Source organism: Diceros bicornis, chromosome 18, assembly GCF_020826845.1.
Source record: "Diceros bicornis minor isolate mBicDic1 chromosome 18, mDicBic1.mat.cur, whole genome shotgun sequence".
NCBI lineage: Eukaryota > Metazoa > Chordata > Mammalia > Perissodactyla > Rhinocerotidae > Diceros > Diceros bicornis.
Window position 1 is genome coordinate 62,265,876 of NC_080757.1, and position 23,837 is coordinate 62,289,712.

A 23,837-nucleotide genomic window follows, 5' to 3' on the forward strand; every position below is an offset into this window, starting at 1 on the left:
GATGCAGGGGAGAGGCTGGCTGTGGGCGGTGGGCAAGGTGAAGCCGGGAGGGCCCTGGTACTCTCTGAGGCGTAGGTCAGGGTGAGCAGGAGCCTGCTGGGGGCGTGCCCGGGCTGCTGTGGCTGTCAGACTAGGAGACCAGCTGAAGGCAAGGGCCAAGTCAAGAGGCAGGCTGGAGACGTGCTGGGACCTGGTGAGGATTTTCTGAAGCCCACAGTGTTGGCAGAGACGGGGGGTGCGGTGGATTTCGTTTGATGTGACATGAACGCTTCTGTGGATAGAGAGGGCGCCCAGAGGGGTCAGATCGAAAGTCTGAGAGGATTGCCCTCTCCACCACATCACAGGGAGGCAGATTTTCCTGTCTCGGGAGTGGTGGAGCCCCAGCTGGATGGGCAGGTGAGTCAGAGAGGGCCTGGCTTGGGACCAGTCTGCTCACAGACTTGGAGGCTGAAAGGGGGTTTTTCTTTTTATTTATTTATTTTTTTTGTGAGGAAGATCAGCCCTGAGCTAACATCTGCCAATCCTCCTCTTTTTGCTGAGGAAGACTGGCCCTGAGCTAACATCTGTGCCCATCTTCCTCCACTTTATACGGGACACCACCACAGCATGGCCTGACAAGCAGTGCATCAGTGCGCACCCGGGATCCGAACCGGGGCAGCCAGCAGCAGAGCACGCGCACTTAACCGCTATGCCACGGGGCCAGCCCCTGAAAGGGGGTTTTTAGGAGCCAGGAGAGGAGTGGACACACGTTGGGGGTTTGGTGGTAGAAGGTGAGTGAAGCAGCTGTGCCTCAGGGACCCGTGAGGTCCAGGTAGAGGTTGTGTGAGTTTGTGAGACAGACAAGGTTGAGGTGTCTGTATGGAAGAACCTGGAAAATCATCACTTTGTGATCATTTGTTGAACTGCACATTGACGATTTGTGCACTTTTCTGTATGTATGTTATACGTCAGTAAGGTTTTAAAAAAATTAACAGAAAGAAGCTTGTAGAGGAGAGTCTGAAGAGGTTGGTGCAGATTTAAAAATTAGGTTTGCAGGAGACGCTGTGTAACTTATGCCTGGCAAGGTCAAAGGTGAGATGAGAAATAAGAATTGATGACAGAACGCATAGGTGTGTTCTCAACTCCAGCAGATGAGGTGCCACCATGAAAATTGGAGAATCAGCGTTATGCTGGGGATGATCCTGTGCCCTCAGAGGCAGCCAGGCCAACACGGGGACACATTTTGGGGTCGTTAGTGTCACACTCAAGCTCAGGGCCTTCAGACTCAGAGGTGAGGGTGGACAGCGCAGGCTGGAGTGGCTGGGGCGGCCAGGAAAGGACTGGTTAGGTGGGAGAGGACAGGTGGAGGGCGGTGGTGTGGCTATCCTGGTGAGGTGCCCATGTGAGTGGTTGTTAAAATGGGGTGGGCACTTCCTGCATCAGTACTGTTCGACCCCGCTGCTTCTACAGAAATCCCGGGAAACGCGGCCTAGGCCTATGACGGCTTGTTGCTCTCCCACAGGAAGGAGGCCAAGCGGGGGCAGCCTGGGGCCTGGATGGCAGCACCAGGGTCACAGTTCTTTCTGCTCTGCCGTTCTCAGGCCACGGCTTCTGTTCTCAGGGGCAGAAGAGCCTGCCCCAGGGCTGCCACCCCTCTTCACACGCTTTGCAGAGCCCCCAGCACCACGTGAGGGCCTGTGGGATGTGGACTCGTGGTTCCCAGGGCTGTTCACGAAGGTTCCCTGAGGTTGTGCATCGCGGTGGCTCTGAGGTGGACATGGCCAGCTGCTGCCACACTCAGAGCTGGGCTCTGTTAGGAGGAAGACGTGGAAAATGGAAGAGACTTCACTCTGTTCTTCGTTTGTTTGAACTTGTTTATCAGGTCTGGTTGTGGGGCGTGTGTGTATTCCTTATAGTTTTCTACGTACAGGATCTTGTCATTTGTGAATAAAGAAAAGTTTACTTTTTCATTTCCAGTCTTGATTCCTTTTATTTCTTTTCTTGCCTGACTGCACTCGTAAGATGAGCTGCCAGTAAACTGCTAAGTAAAAGTGGTGAGAGTGGACATCCTTGCCTTGTTCCCAATCTCAGGACAACATTCATTGTTTCACCATCAAGTACGATGTTAGCTGTGAGTTTTTCGTAAATACCCTTTAGCAAGTTGAGGAAGTTCTGCTAGTTTGTTAGGAGTTTTTCTTGTGCTGAGGAAGATTCACCCTGCGCTAACATCTGTTGCCAATCCTTCTTTTTTTTTTTTGCTTGAGGGAGATTCGCTCTGAGCTAACATCTGTGCCCATCTTCCTCTATTTTGTATGTGAGTCGCCACCACAGCATGGCTTGGTGAGTGGAATAGGTCCACGCCCGGGATCCAAACCTACGAACCTGGGCTGCTGAAGCAGAGCACACCAAACTTAACTGTTATGCCACAGAGCGAGCCCCCCCTTTTTTTATCATCCCAAAAGGATGTTAGATTTTGAGATGGTCATGTGGTTTTTGTCCTTTATTCTGTTAATGTGGTGTATTGTATTGATTTTCAGATATTAAACTGACCTTGCATCCCTGGGATAAATGCCACTTGACCTGGTATAATCCTTTTTCATATGTTGCTGGATTTGGTTTGCCAAAGTTTTGTTGAGAATTTTTGAGTCTGTATTCGTAAGGGATATTGGTCTGTAGTTTTCATTTGTTGTGATATTTTGTCTGGCTTTGGAATTAGGGTAATCTGGACCCATGGAAGGAGTTGAGAGTGTTCTTGCCTCTTCTTGTTTGTTTCCACTTTAAATGTTTGGTAGAAATCACCAGTGAACCCATCTAGGCCTATTTTGTTTTTTGTTTCTTGGGAAATATTTTAAATTATTAAGTCAATTTCTTTACTTGCTAGAGGTCTTTCCAGCTTTTCTGCTTTTCTCTTTAGTGAAGGCATTTCTCTGTTTCATCTGAGTGCAGTGATATGATGTTGGAGGACGCCCCGTCTGCCACTTGTTCCGTTGTTTTCTGTTGCACATCACCACGAGGTGTTTCCAAGTTGGTTCTGGGCCTTTTCACCATCTGGTTTCAGTGGCAGCTCATGTGCCTAGAGGCCGGCCCTCCGTTTCCTCCTCAGCCACCCATGCCTAGCAAGGTTGGTGACACGCGGTGGGTGCTCAGCAGATGTCTGTCTTAGGAACGGATGATGTAGGGCCAGGGGTCAGCGCTGCCTCCTCTCTCTAACCCTCCCAATTAGAGGGTCTCCTGGTCATTCATGGCTTCTGACAGCCTGCCTCTCTCCGTGTCCTGAGATAGGAAGGAGATGAGTCCTGCTCTGCCGCAGGCCCTTTCAAGACTTGCATGTTTCAGGAGTTTGCCAGGAGAGCTCAGAACCGCCTCTGGGTTCCTGTAGTTTCTCTTTTGTCATCAGCTTCAGTAGAAAGCCCTGGGATTCCTTGAGAAGTCTTCATATTTTTGCCCTGATATTAACCCACAGGCAGAAATTGTAAGACTCTGAAATACAGTGAGAATCTTTTGTTAAATCTGTACTTAAAAATTAACTTTTATATTTTCTGTTTACTGTAATGTAAGACATTTTTATGGAAAGCAGTAACAAAAATCAAACCGCTGATCCCTTTATGAACCCTGGGGAAGAGGTGAAATACAACAATAGAAATATTTTTTTTCTTTTTCAAGTTAAAATTAAAATTCTTTAAAATTAAGGGGAAATTCTTTGCACTGAACACCATCTAAGTGTACCCCTGCTTTCCCAGTAGATGCAAAATTTAAACCGTGAAAAGTAGAAGATGCATTTGTTTGAAGCTCATTTGAAAGTGTAAGGATTGAGTCCCTAGTAACTGGGAATAACACTTCTCTTACTGTGAAGCCGCCTCCCCAGATCAAGATGCGCTTTGCCCGTTTTGGCTCTTGTTTGTGCTCACGTTTCATGCTGTGTGCCGGGTCACCCCTGCTTGCAGGTGATGGTTACTGAGGTTGGGAGGGCCTGGGCCCGTGCGCTTGCCCGCAGATGGGGTTACTCTGTGCAAAAGAGGTGGTGGGCGCAGGGCAAGGTTTTGGCATCTGCAGGTAGGGGGATGCCCCTCCTGGGGTGTTGCCTGAAGCCATCGCTGCCTTGATTTCTGCCCTCTGACCCATCACATGCTAATGGCATGTGGCGACGAGGTGGCAGCTGTGCAGCTGCACTTGGCGTCTTGTGATCGCTGGTGTCCCATGTCTCCAGCTGCCTGGGCAGCTCTGAGCCCTGGCTGCTTGGGGAGAGCTAAGTTGGAGGCACCAGCTGGCCGATAAATGGGAAAGGAGGCATTCTCTGTTGCTGTGCACAGGCCCTGCCATTGTCATTGCTTGGACAGCCTGCTCGGTCTGATCTAGCCATCACACCTAAGCAGGGCGGGGTTGGAGGTGGAGGAGGAAGGAGCACCAGGGAAGTGGAGAGGCATTTTAAAGGAAGTCCACACAAAGATACCTCATTCTGTTTAAGTTAATATTTTGACCTTCTTAGAAGCCCTGCTCTGGGCCTGCGTGCAAGACTTGGCGCCGGTCTGTGACAGCTCCTGGGGCTGGTGGCATGAGGAGCCCAGGCCATTCCAGGGCTCCTCATCACGTGACCTGGAGTCCCAGAATTCTCAGGATAATGATTTGGGGTTGGGCTTTTATTTAACCAATGGATTTGGCTCTCTTCCCCTTTTTACGTCTAGGGCCTCAAATGAGGCTCTGGTGTGGAGCTCAGTGTTAGCAGCTGAAGGCCGCTTTTCAGGATGTGCCTGATTTTATAAACTCGAATTCTTAAATTGTGGTTTTCAAACGCACCAGGACATAGAATGAGGCTTGAGGCTCTGATCACCAACAATGGGGACTTTTATTTAAGAGCATGAAACCATGGGTCATTTGTTTGTTTTGAATCTGTCTCCTGATGTTCAACAAAATGCAGCCCTAACTCACCTGCTGTTTGTTCTCTCTGTTCCGTAGGCTGCTTTCCAGGAGAATGTGGGAAGACAGGTATGGTCACTTTTTAAAATCTTGATTCCTAAAACTTCCTGTAGATCTAGAGGTAGAAATATTGAAAGCTGCAAACTTAGTATCTTTTTGCTTGTCAGATGTGGGTAAAGAATTTACCTAGAATAAGCTAATACTGAACACAGTGACTTCTGGTCACCGATTCGCTCATAACGTGACTCAGGTGAGTGCTGACACAAGTTTTAAACAATTAATAGTATGTTTTATAAGAAACTTGAATGTGTAAGAAATTTTACACATGCGTCAGAAATCAGTGCCTCATGCATTGCTGAGGGCTGCCTGATTTCAGCAGTTGCCTGTGGTCACTGGAGAGGTGTGTGTGGAGGAGCTCGGCTTCACAGTGACAGAGACGTGACCCCTGCCTGTCCCACGTGTGGTAGGAGCCAGCTTTCAGAAGCTGTCAACCCCACATCTCCTCTCTGCTTGCCAGCGTCATCGCGCCCCCTGGCCCTGAACCTCTCATCACCGGTCAGCCATTGCTGGGAACGGTGGCCTTTATCCCCTAGTTATTCACTGTGTATGATGATGGCCCCCTTCCGGGATCTGTGGCCAGCCTGATGGAGAATGGACCTGAGGTTATGTTTCGGGGGGTGATGAGCTGAGCTCTGATCAGAAGGGGTGAATGGGAGAGGTGAACACGCCAAGAGAGAGGGAGATGACAGTGGCAGGACAAGTGATTATGGGCTTCTGGGACTTAGGGGACAGAGTCAGGCTGCAGGACCTGAGGGGAGTCCCATGCAGAAGGCTCGCTCAGGAGGGAGGAAAGGAGAGGAAAGGCGGGTGTCTGAGAGATGGAGGCCATGGATAAATCACAAGACTTCCCAGACTTTGTGCCTGGACATTTGGGAGGAGAATGTGCCAACAGGGACTGCACCCGAGGTCTGCCCTTCAGGTGCCCCTGTGTCTGTTGGGATCCTTGAAGCAGAACCAGCCTCGCTGTCTTGAACCCAGAAGCCTGTGTTCACTTCAGGGTGGGAAGTTCCCCCAGAAACAGCACAGGAAGGAAGTGCAGTCTGGGGTTCTGCAGCTAGCCAGGGGGCATGTGCTGGTTTGCACTTCACTCTTCTGGGGGCACCTCTGTTTTAGGTTCTCTACCTGGAAGCGTGCCCTGGACTGGCAGTTTTCTAACACGATCCTGGGATCCACTTGGAGAGCCATGGCTCTGAACCTCCTTCCTAGGGCCTGGGCCGTTGGTGCTCCTGTGGCAAGCCGCTGCCTTTTCTCTCACGCTTGCCTTGGGACATTGTGCTCCTCTGAGGAGGGGGCCCGGCTGTGATAGGCGGTTCCGCCTCCTCCCCTCATGTGGGGGTCTTAGGAGCCTGCAGTGACTGGTGGGCCCTCTGGCTGTGCTGCAGTGGAGGCATTCTGAATCCTCCTGGGGGCTCAAGCCCCCCTGGGTTCTTGCCTCCAGCCCAGCAGAGCTCATCACTGGGCTGGGAGCAGGAGATTGGAGGGTGGGGCGCTGGGGGCGGTTGGGAGGTGCCTCCCACCGCGTGGGCCCGCTGTTGGTGAGTGGTCCCACAGCACGAGGGTTGGGAGCAGAGAAAGGAGTCAGTGGGGACTCAGGGCCGGTGGGACAGGGCTGTAGAGGGCGGCCATGATGAGATGAGGAGCATGCCTTGGTCAGGGTGGCCATTCAGGTGGCTGACCTGCTGATCTTTCCTCAGAGGCGACAGAACAGCACGAGGGGCGTAGCTGGAGGTTTTGTGGCCATGCTGCTGCAAATAGCCAGGGGCTGAGCTGTGACTGTGCGTGTGGAGTAGACCTGGTGGGGAGGCGAGGTGTCCAGTTTGGAATGCAGTGTTAAGGCCAAAACTGATGCCAAAATGAGTCCAAATGAAACTTGGATTGCCAGGGTAATCTGGAAAGGTCAAAAGAACTGAAATCCACACCCTGCACTTTTTGAATTTGTGTGCCCTGAAAACTCAGAAGAAAGCTGTTCCCTGGGAAAAGACGGCTGACCTCTGACAGGCAGCAAGTGCAGAAAGCGGTGCCGCTCAGGGCCAAAGGCAAGAGTTGGACAAGGAAGAAACAGGCAAAGGTTCAGGCCTGGAGGGAGGGTGGCCGCTGTGGTTAGGAAGGAGCCTGCTGGAAGCTGAACTGAGGGAGCACCAAACTCACCCCCGAAGTTCGAGCCCAGGAGAAGAGAAGTCCCCCAGCCCCAGCCTCCAGCTCCCACAGCCTCCCATTGGCAGAGCCCAGCCCCAGAGCTGCCCCGAGTCCAGAAGATCAAGACAGTCTGGAGCGGGGTTGCCTTGGTTCCTGCGTGGTCGGATTTGAGTCATGACCCCTGTGTGGGGGACGGAGGTTGGAGGGGACGTCAGGAAAGGACTCGAGCTGTGGTCTAAGTTTAGAGGAGGAGCTGGGAGCCGACCTTCCCGGGGCGTGTCCCCCACCCAACTCATCTCTGTCTCCGTGTGCTGACGTTTATAGTAAAGCCAGCGTGCACTGCGGTGTGGGGTCAGGGGAAGCCACACGGGTGTTTAAGGGACACACCTTTGAGAGAAGTGCAGCCCTGTGTGGGCCCAGCGTGCGCCCGCGCCTACCTGTGGCAGTGTCCTGCACTTTGGCTGGAATGTTGGAGAAGAATGATGTGACCTTGCCACAGCAAACAGGGATGCGCTTGCAGGGAGGGAGCGTCACTCCCGGGTTTGGGCCAGACCGTTTTTTTGGCCCTGAGCTAACATCTGTGCCCATCTTCCTCTATTTTGTATATGGGATGGCTGCCGCAGCATGGCTTGATGAGCGGTGTAGGTCTGCACCTGGGATCCAAACCCGTGAACCCTGGGCTGCTGAAGTGGAGCACGCGCACTGAACCCCTATGCCACCAGACCATTTTTAATGCACAGATTTGGGATGCGGTTATTACGATGTGTTTGTGGTGGAGGATGCCGAGGCTGCAGAGCAGGAGAGCGAATGAGTGTGGCTGCGGCAGGTGGGGCCGTCCATGGCCCCTGGATGGGATGTCCTCTGAGTCCAGGGGTGCAAGCACGAGACACTGTCTTTGGCTGACTTTTGCACAGGGAAATTTTCAGGAGGGATTTGGTGGAGGGCCCAGGGCTGGGGGACCGACTTCTCTGTCCAGGCTCACCCTAGCCTGTTGGAGACTCAGGTCCTGACACCAGAATTGGTATGGCTCTGTACACCCCCCCACAGAATGGGCAAAGGGCCCCCTTCTTTCCCGAGTGCCTTGGACTCCCGGAAAGAGGGTCTCTCCCGGGTGCAGGTGGTCTCTGCTCAGGGGCCTCCTGTTGGTTAAGGGGCAATGAGCAGCTTCTGTGTCTAACCCTGCTGGTAACGCCACTACCAGGACTCTGCTCTCGTGGTCAGTGCCGATTGTGCAGCTGGCGTGCTCACACGTAGGCCTTCCCTCTGCCCTTTTCCAGCTCAGGAAACTGTGGCGCAGGGTGGCTGAGCCCCTGCCCTGACCCCTCACTGTGCTTTGTCCTGGTCGTGAGTCGTGGGCACTTGTTCTCTGTGGGACCCGGTCCTGGGCCACCTCTGGACGTTGCCCGTAGCCCTTGCCTTAGCCACACAGCAGCTGCAGGACCAGCACCTTGCAGGGCCGCATGGTGCCTTTGTCAGGTGTGGCCTCCTTTCTCCTTTCTCACAGTGAAATACAGCAAGCCCAGGCTGTGGCCTGAGGTAGAGGTTTGCGGCACCTCTACCAGCCCAGCTCCCAGCAAACTCTTGGGAGACACTTGCTGGAACACAAGCTACCTCTGTCCACTTCATCCCTTCTCGCAGGGACATGACTGGACCCGGTGGCTCTGCCCGTGTGCTCAGAGCTGTGTGGACGATGATGTTTATGCACAGTGTTGCTGCACAGAGATATGAGGTTTTGATGGTCAGGTGCCAGGATGGAGGAGAGTACAGAAGGTGTTAGGAGGGGTCTGAATGCTGGCCTAGAGGGGGGCAGGCTCTGGCGGTGGATGGAGCGGAGGAGGAGCACCAGCCTGGAGTGGCTCTGTGTCTTGGGGCAGTCGGGGTCAACTTGAGTGTCCTGGCTACCCACTTGGGATGGGGGGTGGTTTCTCCTCTGCATTTAGCTGGGTTGTGAGACGAAATGGCTTTTACATGTTGCTTGAGAACCAGACCACTGTTTCTGATATTGTTCCCACAACAGCAAATGTGTGTTGTCCTACGTGGCAGTGTGGCTGCTGCAGGTTATCGATGCCTGAGTTCAGACTCAGGCCTGCTTTGCGCGTGAGGGGAGCTTACACCCACTTCCAGGCGGGGAGCTTACACCCACTTCCTTCGTGCCCTGGGCATTGCTAGCTCTTGGAGTGAGGAAGGACGCCCTGTGGGACCAGAGGGCAGAGGCGGGCAGTCCCCCAAGCCTTCCTCACATCCTTTCTGTGGCTGAGGGCTGTAAGCCTTTCACTCCTCGGTTGGGAGTTTGTCATTTATATCTTTTTAGAAAACAGTTTATTTAGTCTGCAGATTTTCAAATATTGTTACAGACAGTGGTATCAGTAGTAACTTGCAGACTTGGGGGCTGGGCCTTGGCTGGGAGAGTGTCTGTGGGTGTGGGTGAGGGTGCCCCTCCCCGACTGCCCATTTCGGAGTCTGCTGCTAGGTGTTGGCTCTCAGGCCTCCACGTGGGGCCTCCTTCATTCTCAGGACGGCCGGGTGGGAGGTGGGCTCTCGTCCAGGTTTCACAGACCCGGCAGGTGCCTGCTCCTCTGAGCAAGCGCTGGGGCTCTCTGCAACATGGGGCACAGGTTGGGTGGAATCAGTGGCTTTAATACTGTTGAAACTTGATGTCTTTTTTGTTGTGTGGTTTAAAGAAAGGTCTCTTATGACATTTTCAAATTGCAATGTTTGAGTTGTTTGAAAAAAATTAAATATTTTAATGGTTCAAATAATTTTAATGGTGGTTCAGATAATTTTAGTGCAGCCCAAGATGGGTGGTCAGGAATGCACTGGACTGGAAAGCTCTTGAGTGAGCACAGTTAAGTAGCGTATAGTTTTAGCTGTCAGTTTATATCGTGTCTCTTTCTCTTTGCATAAATGTAAATGTGTGCGAATGTGATTATTGAACTTTTGGAAATGCCGTTACTCATTCAAATCATTTTCATTCTTTTTTCCACTTTTTCATTAGGGCACTTTCCCTCATGGAATTGATATTTTGACCACGGCCGACTACTTTGCTGTTGGTAACAGATCCAACTGCTTCCTGGTCATAAGGTAAGGTTTAATAGTTATCACGATATTAATATAACGTTCTTTGATTTTGATGTGGAAAGTCGGTTGCCACCATTTTTTTCCTTCATCCTGGAACATCCACTAAGAGTAAATATAGTTTGTGTGTGACAAGTTAAAAATGGAATTGGAAACTGTTATTGAAACGTGTGTTTCACATTGATTGGACAGAGTGCATATGGCATGGTTCCATTTACATAAAACTTTAGAAAATCAAACTAATCCAAAGGGACAGCAACAGCTTGGGGGTGGCCTGGAGGGAGCTTTGGGGTCTGATTGTGAGAAGTCTGCTTATGTCTTAAAGAGGTGTTAACAGTTTCAAGCGTACGAACTTGAGATGAACATTTTCTCTTAAAGTGTCCCGTCTGAGTAGTGCTGTTTCTCTTGGCGGCTTGGTCCTTTACAGAGAATAGCCATGGGACAAAAGTGTGCACTGCCTTCTGAGTGACGGCTTTTCTATTGGATGTCGTAAATGTACTGAGTTTCTCAGAATGAAATTGTGGATTAGAAGTGACTGTGTTTCTTTATCTGCTTTAGTAAAATAGTGTTTCTGAAGTTGAAGTTATCTCTGGGTTGTTTATGAGTAAGAAAGAGGTATTTGAGAAATCAGGTCAAGGAATAAATATTTAACACTCCTAACTGCAGTTTGCAGAAATCACATCAGAACTTTTATTTACCATAATTTAAGTACTGGGGAAATTGCTTCCCTTGTCTTATTAACCTGTTGCAACACCAGTACGAACAGGGTATGATTTCATGAATTAATTTATTTGCCTTAAATTGGGAGAAGAAATTTCACGCCCAATGCGTTTTTTTTTAATTATTAACCATTCTATATCCTCAGGATAGATTCTCTAACACCCTGCTGTGCAGACCATGCAGAAATCATATTTTTCCATAACCAGCATGGGCAGATTTTTTTTAAATGTAGCATTTGGCCTCTTTCCCAGGGAGAATCTGACTGAACACACCGTCTGTATTTTTAGCATCTTTTCCATCTGTCTTCAGCATTTAATGGCCTTCTGTGCCTTATCAGTTGTTTCCTGTTTTCGCTGGTTGTTAATATTTGAACATATATTTCAGGTGGAGAATCTGCTGTCTTTCTCTGAGTTTCATAGTAAAGTAACTAGTGGTTTTTAGCCTTGGCATGTTTTTCTTGTCACTAGGTTTCTAAGCTGCTCTAAGACTTACCTGTAGTTTGTTGTCTGCATTTTGTAGAGACTTTTGCAAAAAGTCTTGCTCAGGGCATGTCCTCTCACGGTGCGTTTTGTGTACTCAGTATGGACGAGAGGTGGTCTGTGAGGACAGCCTCGGCGGTCATGGGGACCAGGGTGTGTGGCTGCACCCCGTTACCACAAGGCACTTGGTGAGGGCTCTCCCCTCGACCCTGGACTGCGGGGTGGAGGGAATTGTGTGCCGAGGGAGCCTGGTGTGGGGGGAACAGCCCCCGAGGGAAGGTTCTGAGTCAGCAGGGCCCAGCATGGGGGTCTTCTGAGCCAGAGTGAGGGGTGTGGATTGTCCTGAGGTCATCGAACAGTTTGATGGTCAGATCTGCACTTTGTATATCACTCTGGCTACATTTTGGTAACTGGAGGCAAGAAGATAGGGCTCTCACGAGGCCGGGGACGGTCGGGGGAAGGTCAGTGGCCCTGACAAGGTGGGGGATGGTCGGGCTGGAGAGTGGGTCTGATGCAGCGAGTGGGCTTTGTCAAGGAGGGGCTTCGAGAGCCGAGGTGTCCGGGTCACCCGCAGCAGGTACACTGGTAGGGGGAATGCCTGTGGGTCCTGGGGAAGATCAGGTGCTCAGCGGCACAGGCTGAACGTGAGGGGCTCCCAGCACGTCTGAGAGGATGCGTCACCCGATGTTTAGATGATCCTTCTGGACACGGGAGTTTCCGACACACATAGGGACGGAGATGGTTGGAAGCAGCCGGATGTCGGGGGCGGGCCAGCAGACAGTTCTTACCTTTATTTTCATTTCCGAAGCTTTGTTAAAGTGCTGATGACACACAGGAAAGGGCATGTATTTAATGTGTGCATGCTGATAAATCTGACGTGTACGACTGTCGCCACAACCCAGGTAACAAAAGTCCCATCCCCACAAAAGTTCCCCTGCGCCCTTCCTCGGGGCAACCCTGGTCTCTTCTGTCTCTTCGGATCAGTCTGCATTTTCTAGTTACGTGAATGGAATCATATGGCGTGCACCCTTTTTATTGTCCTGGCTTCTTTCACTCAGCGTACTATTTTAGGTTCTTCCTTGCTGTGTGTGTTAACAATTCCTTTGCTCCTTTGTTGCTGACCAGTACCCCACTGTATGGATGACCACGTCTGTTGGTCCATTTGCCTCTTGAGGGATATCTGGGTGTTTCCTGTTGGGGCGATTACAGATGAAGCAGCATGAACATCCCTGTGCTTTCACTTATCTGCTTAAATACTTAGGAGTGCGACAGCTCGATCCTTATTTTTTTTTTTTTTTTTTTTTGTGAGGAGATCAGCCCTGAGCTAACATCCGCCAATCCTCCTCCTTTTTTTTTTTGCTGAGGAAGACGGCCCTGGGCTAACATCGGTGCCTATCTTCCTCCACTTTATATGGGACGCCGCCACAGCATGGCTTACCAAGCAGTGCGTCGGTGCGCGCCCGGGATCCGAACCAGCGAACCCCGGGCCGCCGCAGCGGAGCGCGCGCACTTAACCGCTTGCGCCACCGGGCCGGCCCCTCGATCCTTATTTTTTAAGAAACCGCCAAATGGTTTTCCAACGTGGCAGCCCCATTTTCTTGCCCACTGGCCTCAGGCGAGTTCCGGTTCCTCCACGTCCTCGCCAGCCCTTGGTGGGTCTGTCTTTTAACTTGAGCCGTTCTCGTGATGTGCAGGAGGAGCTCTCGCAGTGTTTTTTCCTCATGACTGAGGACACTGGGCATCTTTTCATGGGCTCATTGGACACATCTTCTGCCTATTTGTTTATTGGGTTAGTTGTTTTCTTCTTATTGAGAATTTGAGAATTCTTGGTATATGCTGGATATAAGTCCTTTTTCAGAGGCACGATCTGCACATAGTTTCCCTTAGTCTGAGGCTTGTCCTTTCAGTACCCCGTGTGTTCCCAAGACAAAACCTTTTTTTAAAAACTCAGCTTTATTTTTGCACACCTCTTTTGTTACGTGTAATTTACATGTAGTACAATTCACCAGTTTAAAACGTGGGTTTTGGCAGATGTGTCACCACTGCTGCAGACACTCCAGGAAGTCCCCTCGTGCCCCGGCTGCCCCTGAGCCACCGTCTGTCCCTGAGTTGACCTTTTCTGGAATTCCAGTTGGTGGAATTGTGTGTGAGCTGTCCTTTCATTTTGGCAGCATCGATTCCTCATGCTCCTGAGTGCCAGTCGTCCACCGAGTGGCATCCTCGAGTGGGAGTCCCGTGGCTTGTCTCCCGTTCACGGCTGATGGCCCTTTGACCTTCCATGTGAACACAGGGGGCTCCTTCCATCTGCTGGGCTGTTTTCTGTCGTGATGTAACTCGCAGTCGTTAGCATTTCTTGTTGGTTTATCTTAGTACTGTTGTAAATTTCCTTAACAGATTTCTGACGTCTGCAGAACCATGACCTTCTTAAAACACATTTTGTCATATTTTGCTTGTGACAATCTTGCACGTTCCTGTCCTGTAAGCTCTTCAAACTCGGGCACCCCCCAGAGCTGTGTCCTGTCTTGTCTCCTGACTTGGTAAATGGCCGCCGCCCGCGGCAGCTCAGTTTTGCTTCTCCTTCACTCACTCCCACATCCGCTGGGTGACCTGATTCTGTCACGTCTGCATTCCTAATGGCCCTCAGACGGTCCTCATCTTGCTTCTCCTTCAGCTGTCACCTTAGTCCAGCTCTCACTGTCCTGGACTCCGTAGAGCCTTCCCCTTACCCCTCCCTCCCACCCCGTCATCTGTCTGCAGTCTCGTCATCCACTGCCCTGCCTCCTGACCCTGCTGCCTCTGCGGTCACCTGCCCTCCTTAGCTGTCCTCGCCTTTTGCCCATTGGCGGACTCCCCGCTTGGTTCGAGTTTGGCCTCCGTGCAGACCTGAGTGCTCCGGACGTGCTGGGCACTGCCTGGGCTGCTGGTTCCAGCAGAACGTCTTCTCCAACGTCAGCCACTGGTTGGTACCAGAGCTCGGCCTAGAACTCAGGCGGCCACCTCCCTTGGCTTGTTTCCTTGAGGCCACTGGTCGTTTCTCTGCTGCTGCTCTGGAATCCTGCTCTGCTCTGGGACACTGGCCTGGGGCGGGTCTTTCTGTTGGGTGGCACCAGGGGCCCTTCGGTGACGCAGGACTGGGCATCATGTCTCGGCTCCACTTCTGTTTTTCCTCCTGCCTGTCTCACAGGCTGTTTCACCGCCTTTAGAGGGGCTCCCAGTCCTACCTGCTTGTGGAGAATCCTCTGCTTTTCTTTCTCTTGTATCCAGAGCGAAGACTTTCCCTGACTCGACTCTCCCAGATCTCACAACTTATGGCACATGCATATCCACACCACACCCGTGTTCACTGCGTGTCTGCGCACACATGTGCCCACACAGGATCTGTGTAAAATAGTATTTCCCCCTTCTCGGCTCACTGTGCCATCTCTCAGCTGCCGAGTAACACGTGTGGGTGATGGCTAAGTCCATGGCGGGGCTATGTGGATGGCGTGGCAGCTTAGACATATGTGAGTGTTGGGCATTTCAGAGGCATGAAGTGTAAAAGTGCATTTTTTGGAATAGGTAATACATGTGTGTGGTATAAAATTCAGGAGGTGCAGAGGAGAGTTCAGGGAAAACCGTATCTCCACTCTCCTCCCTGGTTCCTCCCGGTTCCATCCTGGGGTTGTCGCCAGCTTCTTGTGTCTTCTAGAGAGAATTGGTTCACGTCACGTGTGTAGGTCTATTGACTTCTGTCCGTCCACGCCGAGTGGCGGCACATGGTGAATGCGGTTGGGACAACTTAAGTGCTCACCAGCAGCGGGTTGGTCAGATAGTGACATTCAGCTGTCAGAAATAAGAAGGAGCGCCATGTGTTCATCACACGTGGCAGAGCACATCTACAACATGCTACATGCAACATCCATGTGGCGCTTTTCTCTTTGTCCTGTGAAGCGTCGTTGGAGCGTTCCAGATCTGTATGTATAGTGTAACCTGCAGGTCTCTCCTCCTGGCCGTTGGCATCTGTCCAGTCTTTTGCTCTTATGAACCATGTGAAGTCAATATTTTTGTGTAAATCATTTCTCACCTGTGTGGTTATATCTGAATGAATTAACAAAAGGTGAATTGCTGGACCAAAGGGTATTTACGTTTTAAATTTCCTGGACGATACCAGTCGCTGCCCATAGAAGCTACACCAAAATGCTGCCCCCAGGATGCTTCTAGATCCTTCCAACAATGGCTGCCAACCCCCTAGACTGATAGTCTGACAGATGGACAAAGGTTTTCTTTCCATTTCCCTTGTGAATGAGGCGGAACCTCACTGCACGTGTCTGAGCGACATCTATTTCCTTTTCTATAAACTGTCTCTGGTGGTATTTTCTTACTGATTGGAAGAACTCCTTTATTTTAAGGAAGTCTCTTGTGGTAGCAGTTGCAGATATTTTTACCTTTTCACTTTGTTTATGGTGTATTTTTCCTGGCAGACATTTCTCTTCTCTGGTTATGTGTTTGAATGTGCTGATCTCTTCCTTTATGGCTTCTGGGCATGTTGTGTGTTGGTGGCTGGTTCCTCTGTTGCTGAGTTGTCTTCTCTTCTGTGGCTGTTCCACAGTTTATCTGTTAGTTCATCTGTTGTAGACATTTAGGTTGTTTTGAGTTGTTGGCTCTGATCAATAAAGCTGCTGTGAAAAATTACTTAGAAGTCTTGACGTGGACGTATATCTTCATTTCTCTTGGATAAATACTTAAAAGGGCTTTTCTGTGTATTTATAAGAAACTGCCAAACTGTTTTTTGAAAGTACATTCTCTCAAGTGATGCGTACGAGCTCCTGTTCCTCCGCATGCTCACCATCTCCAAATATTGTCTTTTTCAGCATGTTTATTGCCGGCTTTCCTGAGTACACACGACCCATGGTCGACCACCTGGTTGCCAAGAAGATCAACCACTGGGATGGGTACGTTTTGCGTTTTTGTGTTTGTCTAAATAGCTGTGTCTTTTATTAGCTTATCTGTCAAATAAGAATTCATATTTTTTTTTCCAAAGGAGAGATTAAATTGAGCTTTAAGTCTTGAGTATATTTTCTCATTGTAGATTTCATATTTTAAAATAACTTCTGAGAAGTAGCATAAGTTCCGGTCTTCATGTGTGATGTGCTGGTTAATAGTCTGTCTCCGGTTTTGCTTCTGGAGACCTTAGTGAATTCTCTTGGGCGTGTAAATGTTCCCACGTGGCTACTCTTGTGTTGGCGTGTCATGGAGGGCAGGTTGCCTCCTGAGGACTGAAGGAACTTAGGCTGCAGGAACAATGGCCACAGCCTCCCACCCCGATTCTGCTCTGTGTGGCCACTCTGGTCTGTAATCTTCTCACTTGTCTCCTGGCAGCCGAGCAGACTTGCATAGCTTTTTCCTAATTACGTGGCAGTTTCAAGGTATGTTAGCATTTCATAGGCAGTTAAATGTGTCTCTTCAAAGGGGAGGGCTCCGAGTGTAATCTAGAACATAAACAGTATCAGCCTGGCTGCTGTTGCCACCTCTGGGAAGGTGAGATTATGTTCTCGTAGGGAGGCTTGGTGTGGCTGTGGATGCAGATGGCAGGTCTGAGGAACAGCACCTGCCCACGGATTAAGTAGCTTCGTTCGATTGGACTGTAGAATCCCAGTTTCAAGGTGGGTGTTCCTTGCTGAAAGTTCTTTCTGATCTGCTGGGGAATGTGTTCCAGCTTCTGCAAGGACCAAGGCCTTGAGAGTGTCTGTTAACTGCTGTCGTGTGGTGAAGGGTCCAGTGTGTGCGGGGCACATGCACTGAGGTGGGCTCTCTCTGCGAGTGGGCACCTCTACAACAGAAGCATCTCGGTGCCCCTCGAGCTGGGCGGTCCACCTGCCAGGAGCCCCTCTCCTGCTTTCCTTGCTGGTGACCTTCCTGAGACTTGTGCAAGTGTCTGACGTTTGATGGCTAACTGCTGATACGATACCAAAAACTCTCATAATTAAGAGCCAAGATCCTATAAACCGAACCCGGGAGAAATTAGTTAATTTGCCTTTTACACTAGCTTTTCAGTCAATAGGATATTTAAAACCAAAATTGCAAATGTATCACCTGTGGTCTCAGACTAAACTGTTGAGCTCCTGAGATCTCCAGCGCTGCTGAGATGTCCGCATCTTCTTTCGGTTCTGTCAGTTCCCTCGTGTTTGGGCGGGGCTTTCTTGTTAGGTGCGGATGCATTTGTAATTTTTGTATCTTCCTAATGTATCAACCCTTTATCATTATGAAATGTCCCTCTTTGTTTCATGTTAGATTTCTTGTCTTAAAGTGTAATTTGATATTGTTATAGCTTGAGAGTTGGCAAGCTTTTTCTTTAAAAGTCCAGAGAGTAAATATTTTAAGTCACTTCCATGTATTTTATTGTTTTTTCTTTATACAACCCTTGAACAATGTATAAATCATTCTTAGCTTGGGTCCTTAGAAAAAGAGGCCTCAGGCCAGGTTGGCCTGCGGGCCTCAGGTCAGCCCCGCCCCAGCGACTCAGCTCTGTCATGGCTGCCGCCTGTCTTCTCTCAGTCTGTTTCTCTTGGAGACAGCCTGCCATTGGGTCTTGCTTTTATATGCCGTCTGACAACCTCTGCCTCTTGTGTGAGCTCTTTAGTCCGTTCACATTTAATGTAATTATCAACATGGTTCAACTTATGCCTGTCATTTTGCTATTTGTTTTCTATTTTTTTCTCATGGCTTTTTTTGTTATTAATTTTATTAAATATTTTTTTTTATGGAAATCTTTTTAGAATAAGCTCTAAAAACCTGGAAGTTTTCAGGATGTCTGAATCACAGAATGGAGGGAAAATGTTGTCTAGTTCTACTTTCAGTCAGGTTTGAAGATCCTCATGATAACACCAGCTAGCATTTTCTAGAATGTTAGGATTTACAAAGCATGATTATGACCTTATTATTTTATGATTCTTCAGAGATAGAGATATTTCTGTCTTTTTCTGTCTGTCTTTGGCCTGGATTAGCTAAAAGTTCATAAATAGGGTCTCTCCAACTTTCTGGTAAATGCATGGCTCATGGAAAATGGGGAGCCTTACAGAATTTTCATGAACTTTAATAGTATACATTTTTAAGAGGTATTGGTCCATTGTCTTGGGTTTCTTTTTAAAAGTTTCCTGATACTTAGACATACTCATCAAAAATAATTTATATATCAAGATAAACATAATTTTTAAAAATTTTTGATTGTGGTAACATACACATAATATTTATTATCTTAATCATTTCTAGGTGTACGGTCAGTAGTGTTAAGTACATTCACATTGTTGTGCAACCATCCATCTCCAGAACTTTTTCATCTTGCAGAACTGAAACTCTGTCCCTGTTAAACAATGACTCCCCCTTTGCCCCTCCTCCAGCACTTGAAAACCACCACTTTACTTTCTGTCTCTGTGGATTTGATGACTCTAAGAACCTCATGTAAGGGAAATCATATAGTATTTGTCCTTTAGTGACTGGCTTAATTCCCTCAGCATAATGTCCTCAAGGTTCATCCAGCTTGTAGCATGTGACAGGATTTTCTTCCTTTTTAAGGCTGAATAATAATATTCCACTGTATGTACATAGCACATTTTCTTCATCTGTTCATCCATTGATGGACACTTGAGTGGCATCCACCCCTGAACTGTTGTGAATAGTGCTGCTATCAACACGGGTGTGCAGATATCTCTGAGACCTGCTTTCAGTTCTTTTGGGTGTATACCCAGAAGTGGAACTGCTGGATCATATGGCACTTCTATGTTTAATTCTTTGAGGAACCTCAAAAACCATACTGTTTATCATTAACGGCTGCACCATTTTACATTCCCATCAGCAATTCATAAGGATCCAGTTCTCCAAATCTTCACCAGTACTTGTTACTTTCTGTCTTTGTGATTGTGGTGATCTTACTGGGTGTGAGATGACATCTCATCGTGGTTTTGATTTGCATTTCCCTAATGATTGTTGATGTTCAGCATCTTCTCATGTGCCTTTTGGTCATTTGTATATCTTCTTTGCAGAAATGTCTCAAGTCCTTTCCCATTTTTTAATCCGATTATTTGTTTTGGTTGTTGTTAATGTTGAGTTGTAGGAGTTCTTTATATGTCCTAGACATTAACCCTGTTATCAGTTACATGATTTGCAGATATTTTCTCCCATTCCATAGGTTGTGTTTTCACTCTGTTGATTGTGTCCTTTGATACACAGAAGTTTTAAATTTTAAATTAGTCCAATTTATCTGTTACCAGCTTATCTATTTTTCTCTTTTGTTGCCTGTGCTTTTGGTGTCATATCCTAGAGATCATTGCCAAATCTCACATCATAAAGATTTCCCCTCTGTTTCCTTCTAAGAGTTTTATAGTTTTAGGTCTTAGGTTTAGATGATAAATTTAATATTTTTAGATAGAGAAAGCTTATGCTCAGAGTGGCTCCAATTGGAAATGATGTGTGTAACTAGCCCGTTAGGATGGCTACCCACTTTGCAAACTTGGGATTTCTTCCTGCTGAAATAAATGGTCTCTGCTTTGAGACCCATTAATCACTCATGCTTCAGAAATGGCTTCCTGAAGATGGACTGTGTATGGAAGGGTGGGAGGGGCACCACCGTGTCTGGCTAGCCTTATGGCAGTTAGTACCTGGTGCCGTGGGCATGGGCACGTGGTGTTGAGTGTCCCGGCACAGGAGCCATCCCTGTCGTGAGGAGCTCGCTGTTTACTGTTGGAAGTGAGGGCCTAGGCAGGACGGGGCGCTGAGACTCCTGGGGCGGGCCCAGGGGGGTCTTCCTACTGCAGCATCTGCTTTCTTCCTCCCATGTGTCACTCTAGTGCTTATGTATTTGGAATGTTTAATAATCAAAATACAGATACCACTCTTTGCATGTTTCCACCTTAATATTTTTATCCTGTTCGGATGTTGTTCTGTAGTCATCCTAATTATTATTTTAAGGTAGTGACTACTTCCTGCTCTTGCCAGTGCCCTCCTGACTTCTAGTGCTGAGGGGGGCCGGGGGGGCTGGGGGGCTCTCGGTTTGATCAGATGCTGGCTGGCCCCTGGTGGGCTCGGGAGGGAACTCAGGGCTCATTAGCCAGTCCTGGGGCTCCTGTTCTGTGTGTTGAGAACATGTCAAATGTGTTTTGACTGGACATATTTGTAGCTTGAGCCATATGAAATTCCTCATATTCAACCTTTGCAGTCTTCACAGTGACGATGCCCCATGGTTCTGCCCAGTGCTGGCATCTCTGAATCTTAGGGTGGGTGGTTGGAGACACGCTTTGTCATCTAGCCCCTTGGGGATGGCGGCTGTGTCCTGAAACAGGCCTGCATATAGCGCTTTGTTCTGGTCAGTTCTCTCTTCCTGTATTACCATCAGAGGTTAGTTGTTTGTTCATTTGTGTTTATTTGCATTAGTGGTTTTGACTAAGAGGCCAGTTGACAGCTCATGTGTACAGTCTGTCCTCTCTTTTCATGAGTTGTATGAAGCTAGAATCATCAAAATGAAGGAACTAACAGTTTTGTCTGTCCCCGCCCCCCAGGGTCATCAGAGAGCTGTCGGCGAAAGCACTGGGTAACCTGGCCCAGCGAGCGCCTGAGTACAGCGCCACTCACGGTAGGTGTGCTCGGCCATCCTGCAGAGGCCTCACACACCACACATACGCACACGTGTGCACCGCAGACACGCACGCACACACAGCAGGAAGCCGAGCATGGGCCTCCTGCTGGTGTCGAGGACTAGGGGCTGGAAAACCGCTGTGTTTCTCCCTTGCTGAGAAGTGTGTGTGGAACTGGTCCGTGCTTAATTGGGACAGAACACAAGCCAATTGCCACAGCCTCTGTGAGGACAGACACTGTGAATGCCGTGTCTGTGTGTCCTGGGAGCAGGTGCCGGTCACAGCGGGGCATTGATGGAGCGTGTTATGTATCATGCGTACTTCAGAAGAAGCCCTTTTTTAAAAGAACAAGCGAAATAATTCATAATGTAATATATTGAAAAATAGGCTTGTTCCCTGGCTTCCCGGGTGGCTCCTGGCCGTGGGGGTAGCCTGCTGTTTTGGATTTGCCAACGTTGATGGGACCGGCTTGAACTAGAGCCTCAAAGTGTGCGTCAGCGTGGAATTACCCTGGAAGAGGACTACAAGTCTGGACTGATTACACTTCGTTATCATTGAGGAAAGAACCTACATGTGTTTCATCGTGTTTTTTCTACTTGGAATAATTTAAATGTAGGGAACAATACAAATTTCTCAAAATTATACTTATTCCCACTGACATTTATTAGAGTGAGTCACTAGTGGTCTAATCGTAGTTCTTCACTTAGAGTTATTGATTTTACTTAGGTGTGTGTTTCACACTCTCTGGGACTTTAAATGGAGATTTGGGGCCTGTTAGTTCCTAAGGGCCCTTTCAGCTTTGTGGCCTGTTAATTACACTTACTCTGGGAATCTCGCGTGGCGCTCCCTTACTTACCTTTAATCTACAGTCTTTGCTGCCTGCACGAAGGGGTGCTCGACGTTGTCCTTTCTTCCCAGTTCGGGAGTGTCGACGGCCCCAGGCTAAGGAATTTCCCAATTCTTAAACACTGACTGCTACCGGCTGCCACATTTGAGGGCCTGTGTGGGGGCTCTTCCTGCTTTTACGCCCTCTGCTGCATTTGTGCATCTGGGGAGGGTGAGGCTCAGAGCACTGTGCGTTCCCCAGGCTGGTGGGGCAGAGCCAGTGCGGATGTGGCTCCTCGTCTGCACTTTCTACCAGCTGTAAGGATTCTGTGACTCTGCTCTCTGTCCCTAGAGCACAGAAGGCTCGGAGGCTGCCTCTGCTTGGAGCAGGAGAGAGCAGGCTCCTGAGCTGGGATGCACCGCGTGTGGACTGGAGCGCCCTCTGCTCGGCCTGTGTCCTGCTCTGCCCACTTAATGACACGAAAGACCTAGGAACATTCTGTTTTCCTTCTTCCCTGCTCTCTGTTCTTGACTCGTGTCACCCACCCTGTGACCAGGAGACCCGGGGACCGTGTGCTGTTTGGGGCGTAAGAGATGTCCTTGGTCAGGTTCCCGTTCACTCTGAGTGCCGAGGGAGGAGCGTGGTATGTTGGCGACTTCAGGTCAAGTCCTGGGTGTTGCGATAATGATCCTGACAAGATCACTTTCAGCAGGCACGTTTCTCTCTTTGGATCCTGAATCCTCATCTGACAAATTATCCTGTGTGCTCATTCGTGTCCTCCCGCCCCTGTCCTTTGCAGTCTTCCCACGTCTGCTGTCGATGACGCGGAGTCCAGACCTGCACACGCGGCATGGGGCAGTGCTGGCCTGTGCGGAGGTCGCCCACAGCCTGTCCAGACTCGCGGTGCAGGAGGACAGGTGAGTACCCACTCTCCTGTGGGACCCCATCGCTCTCGTGTTTGTTGTTTGACCCATGCCTCGAGTCTGCAGGTCCCCGCCTTTTATTTGACGAGGTTTGTCAGTGGTCCCCTCTCCTCTGATAAGTCGCGCCCTCTGATGGACCCACCGCCCTCTCTCGGGAAGCTGGGCAGGGGCCTCTGATGGCCACAGGTGTTGAGTAGCTGTCCCTGTAGGTCGCCTCACTCTTTCTGGGCTAGTGAGTCAGACTGTAAAGGCAGAGATGGCCTTGAGTAGCTCATATATTCGGTAGTCTTTGTTCGTCCCTTTTAATAATTTAAAAATATCAGAGAATATAGATTTAAAAGTTTCCACCAGGAACTTTTTCAGTTGGCGAAGTTTTGTATAGATAATAAGCACACGATGCAGGGTCATTTGAGAAGTTCCATGTGTGAGAACGTTTGTGAAGCAGCTGCTTGGTTTTTGTTACTTTTCCTCAGAGGAGGAGAGAGCTCACAACGCACGTAATGTCTGTGACCTGGTTCTTGGACTCAGCGTGAGAAGAACTAAATCATGTCATGTCGCTCTGGGTGGTTCCCTGGGGGCAGGACAGTGAGATGCCCTGGTGGCCCCACTCCTCTCACCAGGGGGCCCCCGGGGTCTGGTCGTCTTTCACCCCAGACTCAGGCTCACAACCACGGTCTGTTTGAAGGGCATCCTGTGGGGGCACAGTGGCCCCTGTGGGCTAGGCCGAGGATCTGACCTGGTGCCACAGCAGTGCTCCTCTTGGTTGAGGAGAAGTCCAGGGGAGACCAGGTGTGAATCCTCTCCCGGTGCAGCTGTACGGGGCATACCTAATCTGCCAGTGCGGAGTGTGACAGCACATGTGAGGTGTTGCCCACCAGGGAAGGTCACAGAGACCAGTGCCCAGGGTTTTTATGGGGGGCTGGTCATGTGGGTTCCCTCTGCCGAGCACATACCAAAACTTCGGGCTCCCAGAAGGAAAGCAGGTTTCAGTATAAACCCCATGGTTTGTACAAACAGTCTGGGCACAGAGAGTCACCCTCATCGTTTAGGGAACGGTGGGACCCCTCCCAAAATCCGGGTTTCTGGGTGCCAGCTGAGGGCCAGCCTCACGAGCAGACCC

At 49.5% G+C, this 23,837-nt stretch overlaps 1 protein-coding gene across 7 annotated transcripts in view; it reads left to right on the forward strand.

Moving 5' to 3' along the window:
• TBCD (tubulin folding cofactor D) overlaps positions 1 to 23,837 on the forward strand; it is a 203,592-nt gene that overhangs the window by 127,382 nt on the left and 52,373 nt on the right. For 5 of the 7 annotated variants that reach the window (XM_058561977.1, XM_058561973.1, XM_058561974.1 and 2 more), the window contains 5 exons: positions 4,933 to 4,962; positions 10,085 to 10,170; positions 16,214 to 16,294; positions 20,894 to 20,967; positions 22,594 to 22,711. In XM_058561977.1, the coding sequence (XP_058417960.1) occupies positions 4,933 to 4,962; positions 10,085 to 10,170; positions 16,214 to 16,294; positions 20,894 to 20,967; positions 22,594 to 22,711 (389 nt within the window). The remainder of the gene's footprint in view (positions 1 to 4,932; positions 4,963 to 10,084; positions 10,171 to 16,213; positions 16,295 to 20,893; positions 20,968 to 22,593; positions 22,712 to 23,837) is intronic. The other 2 variants (XM_058561978.1, XM_058561979.1) reach the window with 1 other exon arrangement.